Genomic DNA, 8,729 nt, shown 5'->3' on the forward strand with positions numbered 1-8,729 from the left:
AGCAGAAGCTCAGCCGGCCCGTCTCCAAAGACAAAAAATCCTGCTCCATTCTTGTCGAAGACGTTTGATTTGGTTGAACAAGGAGATGGAGGTCCAGATGTTGAAGAAGAATATGGTAAAAAGAAGATTGTTTCATGGAATGCTGATGGAACTGGATTTATAGTATGGTCTCCGGCTGAGTTCTCCGAGCTCATGCTGCCCAGATTCTTCAAGCACAACAATTTTTCTAGCTTCATTCGCCAGCTTAATACCTATGTGAGTACTATGTTTTCTTTAATAACTAATAATGCACAGAATCACTGAATATTTTGAACGTCACATATTCTTTGATGGAGGAACATTTTGCTGCTAATGCCAAAATTATTTAGAGAAATACTCATTAATATCTAAACCATCACATCTTCAAAATGCTCTTTGAAAATTAAATCCAGGCTAGTATTTACTTTGATCAGTTGCTTAAGGAGAAGTCAGTATTCCAAAAAGGTGAGCTTATATTCAACAAAATATCCGCATGTTGGAGCAGAAAAAACTATTGTTTTTAACATTCCTTTGAGCAAGGAGTTTTTCAAAGATATCTGCTAGAAAAAGAATGATGCATGGACTGCTGTTTTTTTTTTTCAACTACCTTGACCTTAGACAAAATATATTATATTGAAGTATAAGAATAAAAAATGGCAAGATTCAACTTGATCATACTGCCAATTTTAATGGCAAACATGTGCTAATAATATATGTTATTATATTTTACCGTCATTTTGACCCACGATTAGAAACAGGGATTCAAGAAAACGTCACCCAAGCAATGGGAATTTAGGCACGAGAAGTTCCAGAAAGGTTGCAGGCATATGCTAGTGGAGATTAGTAGAAAGAAAAGTGATCCGAGCGTGTTTCCAGCATACCTCAAGGCTTCTAGTGAAGGGAACAATATTAATGCACAAGTAGCCATGGAGAAAGACAATCGTCTGTTACTAGTAGAGGAGAACGAGAATTTAAGGAAAGAAAAGCTGCAACTGGAGATGCAAATTGCTCAATTTAAAGCACTGGAAATTAAGTTGTTGGATTGCCTGGCACAAGAAAACAAAGTTAGGAGGTTGTGTTAACTACTTGATAAATCAAAATAACCAATTTAAATGATGTAGCTTGTTGAGGGAGTTTATGAATTCTCAATTTCATTTGCCTGCAGTCAGTCATTTGATTCACTCTTTCCGCCCTGCATCCCTGTTCTAAACAAAACTTGCGCATCTCTAATAAAATCTAAAGGAGAAAAGAATAAAAGTACATTAAAACCAGACCCATTAATCTAAAGACCATTAGTACAGCACAGAACAAAAAAATATTATGAATACATCAAAACCGCCTATGGGTTTTGCATGCATCTAATAGGGCATTGAAGCTAAGGGTTTTGTGTCACGCGTCCTTAAGTTGTGTCGATGGCCTAGATCCTCCCACATGTCGTCTCATTAGCGTTTGTTTTCTCTCACAAGGTGATTACTATCAAAAGTATGGATTAAATTGTCATTAGCATGACTCGACCTGTCACAAGTATGAAAATTACTGACTCAGATCCTAATTAAGAAGATTATGCGTGCAAGCAACCCTGTGACATCCACTCGCAACCACTGTCAAACGAGCCAAGTATAGAAGGAGTCCATAACCTCCGTTTCAAGAAGATTCCAGTATTAGTAAAGTTAAAGAGAAAAATACACTGACTTGTTTTAGAGTGTTTAGAGAAAATAGGTCGCAAGAATCGAATGTCCTCATTTATCTTGTGAACTCTCTTTTGTAACCTCATTCGACCTTGTAACACCTCTCAATAATAGCACAACAATGGATGTAGGTTTCGTTTCTACACCGCCGAATCACTATAAAATCTCTTTTGTTCTTTATTTTATTATGTCACTTTAGCAACCTTGTTAGTTACCAATAATTACGTGTACATCTTACGTTGTCCCTTCTGAGGCCAGTTAGGTATCTTTGATTTGTACAAATTATCGCATCAACACCTCTTGAAGAAGCAAAGTTTTATGATGAAGATGCAATCACTTGAAATGGAACAAAACAATTCTTAAAGACTAAAGTGAACATGAAAGTCATGTCGCTATTACATTTACAAGGGTGACTTCCTGCAGATTGCTCTGAGGGTGCGTTTGGTTGGGGGTTATGTGAGATTACTAGGATTAAGTCATCTTATATTACTTAATTACCATGTTTGGTTTGTCAAGTAATATAAGATTCCGGTAATCTTCAAATACCAATAGTGACTACTGTTGGTAATGTTGGAGGTAATCTAATTACCTCTATTTTCTTTGGTATTGTTAGATTACTTGGGTAATCTTTTTTTATTACAATTTTATCCCTTATTAACAAAATTTTAGGACAATAATGCCCTTGTTTTTAAATTTATTTACATGAATCTTGCTTTTACCATTTCACCCCATTTAATTAATTTTTTGGACAAAATTACCCTTGAAATCAAAACAAATTTCAGCTTACTCAAGCCACCACCCCCACCCACCTGCTGCCGCCAGCCAAACCACTGCCGGCCGTCACGGGAAGTCACCTGGAGTTGCTGTGAGCAGCCCACCGTGACTGGGAGGCCCCGATATGGCCGAAAATGCTATATCGGGAGCAGATATAGCTGGAAATGGCCAGATTTATTCTAGCCATTTTCGGACAGATTGATGGGTCTAGCCGTTAACGACTAGACCCTTGGCCTTTATTGGCCATATCTCGCCCAGATCTGGCCGATAATAGCCAAAATAGATCTAGCCATTTTCGGTCAAATCTAACTTGATATGGTTAGAAACGGTCAAATCTAACCTGATATGGCCAGAAACGGCCATATCAGAGCCTCGTGGTCACGGTGAGCTACTCACGACGACTTTCGGAGACTTCTGGCGATGGTTTGCGGTGGCGTCAAGGGGTGGGGGTGATTTTGTCATAAATTAAAGTTTTATATAAGCGGGGTGTTTTAGCTAAATCTGAAATATTAGGGGTTAAATATTAATAATAAAAATAATATTATATTAATATTTTTTTTAAAAAAAAAAAAAGCAATTTAGTAATTTAAATAGCATACCTGCCAATTTATTCTCCATAACCAAACATATTAATATAACATACCCACTAGTTAATTAAACACATTTTCCTAAAAATTCTCAATAATCTTCAAGGTAATATAAGATTCAAATAATCCAACATTCCCTGAACCAAATGCCCCTGAAAAGTTTCTCAAAAGAATTGTCGCTATATTTTTAGAGTGATGACATGTCGTTCCTCTGTCAAGTGTATGAACCGCGTACCGTATATTTATCTGCTCCGAGAACCACACGCAGATAACGTCAAGGATGAGATGTCGTGTTTCCTGCTTTTATATATCCGACAGGTTATTCTACTATATAAATGACGAACGACATGTAGTTTGTTGTTGCAAACACGCCAAAAGAAATTCATATAAAAGAACCTGTGAAGGCAACGAATCTCCCGACACCGAAAACCCTGCTCCCGCTGAAAAACCCTAAACAGTATGATTTCAAATTCGAAACTCTTAATAAAAAACCAGATCCAAAAGTCTATTATTAGCAGATTTTACTACACAAATAGGGTCAATAAATTGACCTTATACTCAACAATCAGTCCTTTAGGTAGTCCCAACACAAGTGTAGTACCAGAGCTTGATAATTGGGTCAAATATGGAAATAAAGTTCGAGTTGCGGAGCTTAAACGCATTATTCACGATCTTCGTAAGCGAAAGCGCTTCACTCAAGCCCTTGAGGTTTGCATTCTTTTGGGTTTCTGAAATTGAAAATTTATTTTTTTAGCTCTGTTGTTTTACTGAGAAAATAAGAGACAAGACAAGAAGTTAAAGCTTTTAATTTATAGAATTTTAGGTTCAATAGTTTGATATCAAAATGCTATTCTTTGTCGTTTGAAGTCTTTTGTGTTGGAGTTATATGATTGATTGGCTCGATTTTTGTTCTAGGCAGAGGCATTAATGGAATTGTATAAAGATAAAAGGTTCCAGTTTGTTGAGCCAATTGTAACAGTGTCAAAATCTAAAATCACCGTCAAACATGAATGGGATTAAAACAAAATCACCGTCAAACATGAATGGGATTAAAACAAAATTGGTTTTAAGGCATAAGGATATAGTTAATGGCCTTGCCCCAGGATATAGGTAACATTGTACTCAAGATTTGTAGAAGTCAAAATTTAAACTTTTAGCCAAGATGCATTTTCTTATTTTTATTTGGCAAAAGTCCAAGATCTTAGAAGAATTTGGATTTTGATTCAGAAAGCAGAAGTGGGGAATGAAATAATCAGGTTTACTATGGAAAAAACTGTCCGTCATTTAGATTGAAGGCATTTTTTTCTCTTTCCTTCCTTTTTGATCCTTTAGTCAGTGTAATTTTTAATGTCAGGGATAGCTCTCACTAAATATTTTTTTTGGTTCTGTCGGCATCCACTGTTGGAAGATACACTTTGTTATTGTTATGGAGACCGTAATTCTACAATCACAAAATGTTGTTTGTACCTATATTCACTCATATTAACAGACTGGTTAGTAATGGGTGTTTGAGCAGTCTCTTATGGGCTTTTTGGCCTGCGAGAGAGCTATATCACACACTCAAGAGATAAATCCTTAGAAGAGAGTAGCTGTTCAAATAAGTATGATTGTAATTTCTTGTTTCTTGATTCTTTCTGGTTTCTGAGTGGATGAATATTTAATTTGGTTGCAGGTTTCAGAGTGGATGAATCGCAAAGGTGTATGTGTTTTCACAGCAAGTGAACTTGCCGTACAGTTGGATCTGATTGGCAGGGTCCGTGGGTTTATATCTGCTGAAAACTATTTTAATAACTTAAAAGACCAGGATAAAACTGATAAGACGTATGGAGCTCTTCTGAATTGTTACGTGCGGCAACGCCAAATTGACAAGTCCCTCTCCCATTTACAGAAAATGAAGGAGATGGGATTTGCATCATCTGCTTTGACTTACAATGACATCATGTGCCTCTACACAAATACTGGGCAATATGAGAAGGTCCCTGATGTGCTAACCGAGATGAAGGAAAACACAGTCTTTCCTGACAACTTCAGCTACAGAATCTGCATAAATTCCTATGGTGCTAGATCTGATGTTGAGAGAATGGAAACAATTTTAAGAGAGATGGAGAGCCAACCTCACATTGTCATGGACTGGAATACATATGCTGTTGCTGCAAATTTTTACATTAAAGCCAACCTCATTGATAAGGCATACGATGTTTTAAGAAAATCAGAAGAGAGGCTAGATAAGAAAGATGGGATAGGGTATAATCATCTGATATCGCTCTATGCAAGTTTAGGAAATAAGTCTGAGGTCCTGAGATTATGGGACTTAGAGAAAAGTGCTTGTAAGAGGTATATGAACAGGGACTACATCACCATGCAGGAATCTTTGGTGAAGCTTGGTGAGCTTGAAAAAGCCGAGAAAGTGCTAAAAGAGTGGGAATCATCTGGCAACAGTTATGATGTTCGCATACCAAACACTATCGTCATTGGATACTGTAAAAATGGATTATATGAGAAAGCAGAAGCTATGCTTGAACACTTGATGGAGAAAGGAAAGATTACCACCCCAAACAGTTGGGCAGTTGTGGCAGCAGGTTATTTTACTGAAGGTAAGACAGAAAAAGGTTTGGATTGCATGAAGGCTGCCCTCTCTCTACATGTTGAAGGTAAAGGATGGAAACCGAGCCCAAAGGTGATTGCAAACATTTTGAGTAGACTGGGTAATGAAGGTAGTGTTCAAGATGTAGAAGCTTTTGTGGCGGCATTGAGGGCTGTCATCCCGATGAACAGACAAATGTATCATGCCTTGATAAAGGCAAATATAAGAAGTGGTAAAGGGATTGATAAGCTCTTGGCCTGCATGAAAGCTGATAAAATCGATGAAGATGAAGAAACAAAGAACATACTTAGCATAGGGGTGAGGGAAATTTAGAAATTAATGGCTTCTTACTCTTCTCACCAAACTGTATGAATGATTTTGGTTCCCATGCAAGGCGAATTCCCTGGCACACAGGACCACTTCGTGTTATGAAGCGATGAAGGTACCAGTTGGCGGCTTTTCTAGTATAATAAGATCGATTTTGAGTAGTCAATACTGGATACCAGATACAGGTCCTTGGTTCTATGGTTGGCAGCAAAATATTATATTTTCATAATGCTGTCTCACCTTATATGTAAAGGTTCAACTTTACTTCTCCCCATGTACTTGATTCAGCGTAGTCCCCATTGATTTTAGCATTGTTTCTGCTGGAAACTTTTATCTATTTGCTAATGGGCTTTTGAATTTAATTAGCACTTTACAAGTGCATGTTACAAGTTTTACATTATGAATTCAGAAACGTTACGAGTTTAGAAAATTTACACTAATGTATAAAATTTACGTTAATGTAAACACTGCTTCATTTGTAGGCAAGACCTAACTTATCAATGCTAATTACTAGTAGTTTAACTAACTAGATTTTTTGAGGATGTACAACAGACCATACTAAGATTGAGGACTCTCACTTTCCTGGGGTCAGTTATGATGCATAAACAATAAAAACTTCTCGCAGGTAGGCAAAGAGCATCAAACCACATTTTTAGGGCAAAAATTTGTCGGTTATACAAGAATAAGAAAGAAACATGTAAATGATGCAAACCTCCAATGAGGAAGAAAAAACAGATATCCACAGCTCTAGCAGCTATCCACAGCTAATGCATAAAAATAATTAAATGGTAAGCCAACTTGAAAATCATTAAGTAACAAACTTCATCATACAGCTTAGATATGCCACAAAGTATGCAGATGATGCAACAATAATTATACCAGAAAACCATATGATATCAAGTCACCATAGCGTACATCAAGCAAACTTCTGGAACATGCATAATGTCAAAGGCAACTCTGCCAAAGATAACTGAAATTTATCCCAGGTTTATCTTGTATTACTTGACGAAAATTGCATCTACCCTACTCCGATAGGGTGGATTTCAGCTCTCCATTGTTTCGTAGCTCCAGTACAATATCACAACCTCCTATCAGCTCACCTTTGTAGTATAACTGGGGGAAGGTTGGCCAGTTTGAGAAGACTTTTAATCCCTGCCTCACTTCCTCGTCACTTAAAATGTCAAACGACCCAAAACTCACACCCTCCTCCTTGAGGGCATTGACAACTTTGGAACTGAAGCCGCATCTAGGAGCATCTGGAGTACCCTTCATGAAGAGCATCACTGGTGATGACTTAATTATGTTCTTCAGGCGATCTTCAAGGTTCTCTTTCTGATTGATAACAACTTTTTCAGCTAAAACCTTTTTAAGTTCCCCACTTTTTTGCATCTCCAAGACAATGTCTGATCCACCAATAAGTTCACCCTTAATATATAGCTGGGGATAACTAGACCAGTTTGAATAAACTTTAAGACCTTGGCGAACCTCTTCATCGGTGAGTATGTCGAAACTCCCAAAATCAACTTTTTCTTGTTGGAGGATTTCAACTACCTTCCCACTGAATCCACACTTGGGTTCTTCTGGTTTTCCCTTCATAAACAGCATTACAGGGCTTGAATTAATCAGGCTTTCCAGCCGAGAGGCAACAGTTGTGCTTAAGCCAGTTGATCCAGAGATGCCACTCTTTCCACTTCCATCAACAGTTTCAATCCCATGATCTCGGAAAATGTCTTTTAGTTCACCACTCTTGTGCATAGCAATTGCTATGTCACACCCACCAAGAAGTTCTCCTTTGCAATAGAGCTGAGGAAACGTTGGCCAGTTACAGAACTTCTTCAATCCCTCACGAACTTCGTTGTCAGAAAGAATGTCAAAACTTCCAAATGTGACCTTTTCATCTTTCAAAATGTCAACAACTTGCCTACTGAATCCACACTTGGGCTCTTCAGGGCTTCCTTTCATAAATAACATGACAGGGTGAGAGTCAATCAGCTGCTGCAGTCGCTTTTTAAGTGCATCACCGAGGCTGGGTTGCACTTGTCTGTTCAATTGGGAAGAGCCATTCTCTTGTGCTAGCTCTTTCACAGCTTCAAGGACAGTGGCTCCTGCAGCCATCCCGAGGCTGGCAGGAGCTGCAGGTTCTCCAGGGTTCACTGAGCCAGCAACCTTAGCAACTTTGTTGGTCAAACTAGATGGATCTGCACCCACCAATTTATCAACACTTCTACCATCCTGCCAAGAAAATTCATTTAATAGGAATTTTAGCAGGAAACATTGAACCACTTAGATAATCACTGATTTAATTGACTGTTGCAAATGCCAAACTCAGAATATGATAAATAACCTGACCTGTTAAACAAACCAAAAGCTAAACAGAAAGGCAGTAGCGTCAGCATAGAAAACTACAGAAGGGGAACAGATGAAACAATAAAATCACCTAAATTTCATGCCTAATTTTAAAAAAATATAAATATAAAAGGGTATTATTGAACATGCCATCCATTTGAATGGAACTCCATTGTGTTAACTATAAATCAGAAGGATATGTCAACTAGATTGAGCTATTGACAGGGTAGATCAATTAATTATGATCATGTTTTACGTTGAAACACCCTGAAAGTTATAACATCCATAATATGCTAAGACATCTGGAAGTCTTTAACTGATTGCGGTAACCACAGCGTTCTTGTGGTCGCAAAACCACCTTCAAAAAAAGCCACTTACTTCAGCCGAAGACTAAATTTCTTAGGC

The 8,729-nt window shown here is 37.7% G+C and overlaps 3 protein-coding genes across 4 annotated transcripts in view; 2 read left to right on the forward strand and 1 right to left on the reverse strand.

Moving 5' to 3' along the window:
• The window catches only part of LOC116117094 (heat stress transcription factor B-2a-like), a 6,847-nt gene extending 5,747 nt beyond the window's left edge, over nucleotides 1–1,100 (forward strand). The window contains exons 2-3 of one of the 2 annotated variants that reach the window (XM_031403121.1): nucleotides 9–255; nucleotides 777–1,100. In XM_031403121.1, coding sequence (XP_031258981.1) covers nucleotides 9–255; nucleotides 777–1,100 — 571 coding nt within the window. Of the gene's footprint in view, nucleotides 1–8; nucleotides 256–770 lie in introns of those variants that run through there. The other variant, XR_004125917.1, reaches the window with a different exon arrangement.
• A 2,396-nt stretch (nucleotides 1,101–3,496) lies between these two features.
• Nucleotides 3,497–6,207, forward strand: LOC116117114 (pentatricopeptide repeat-containing protein At4g21705, mitochondrial-like). The gene is made up of 3 exons (XM_031403138.1): nucleotides 3,497–3,775; nucleotides 4,740–5,969; nucleotides 6,045–6,207. Exons 1-3 carry the CDS (start codon nucleotides 3,527–3,529, stop codon nucleotides 6,081–6,083), a joined length of 1,518 nt encoding a protein of 505 aa, XP_031258998.1. The 5' UTR covers nucleotides 3,497–3,526; the 3' UTR covers nucleotides 6,084–6,207.
• A 552-nt stretch (nucleotides 6,208–6,759) lies between these two features.
• LOC116117111 (monothiol glutaredoxin-S17-like) lies at nucleotides 6,760–8,380 on the reverse strand (the record flags this gene model as incomplete). Its single annotated transcript, XM_031403133.1, has 2 exons — nucleotides 6,760–8,260; nucleotides 8,323–8,380. Coding segments are annotated over 2 exons (1,317 nt in total), but the record flags the coding sequence as incomplete, so codon positions are not given.
• Between the last annotated feature and the right edge of the window lie 349 nt (nucleotides 8,381–8,729).

The sequence above is a fragment of the Pistacia vera genome, unplaced genomic scaffold (assembly GCF_008641045.1).
Source record: "Pistacia vera cultivar Batoury unplaced genomic scaffold, PisVer_v2 Contig8, whole genome shotgun sequence".
Taxonomy (NCBI): Eukaryota; Viridiplantae; Streptophyta; class Magnoliopsida; order Sapindales; family Anacardiaceae; genus Pistacia; species Pistacia vera.

Excerpts from the sequence above, each read along its gene's own strand:
- LOC116117114 (XM_031403138.1), top strand. The coding sequence starts at position 3,527 with ATGATTTCAAATTCGAAACTCTTAATAAAAAACCAGATCCAAAAGTCT. Across the intron at positions 3,776-4,739 it reads GCTTCACTCAAGCCCTTGAG|GTTTCAGAGTGGATGAATCG; the intron begins GTTTGCATTCTT and ends ATTTGGTTGCAG. Across the intron at positions 5,970-6,044 it reads AGAACATACTTAGCATAGGG|GGCGAATTCCCTGGCACACA; the intron begins GTGAGGGAAATT and ends GTTCCCATGCAA.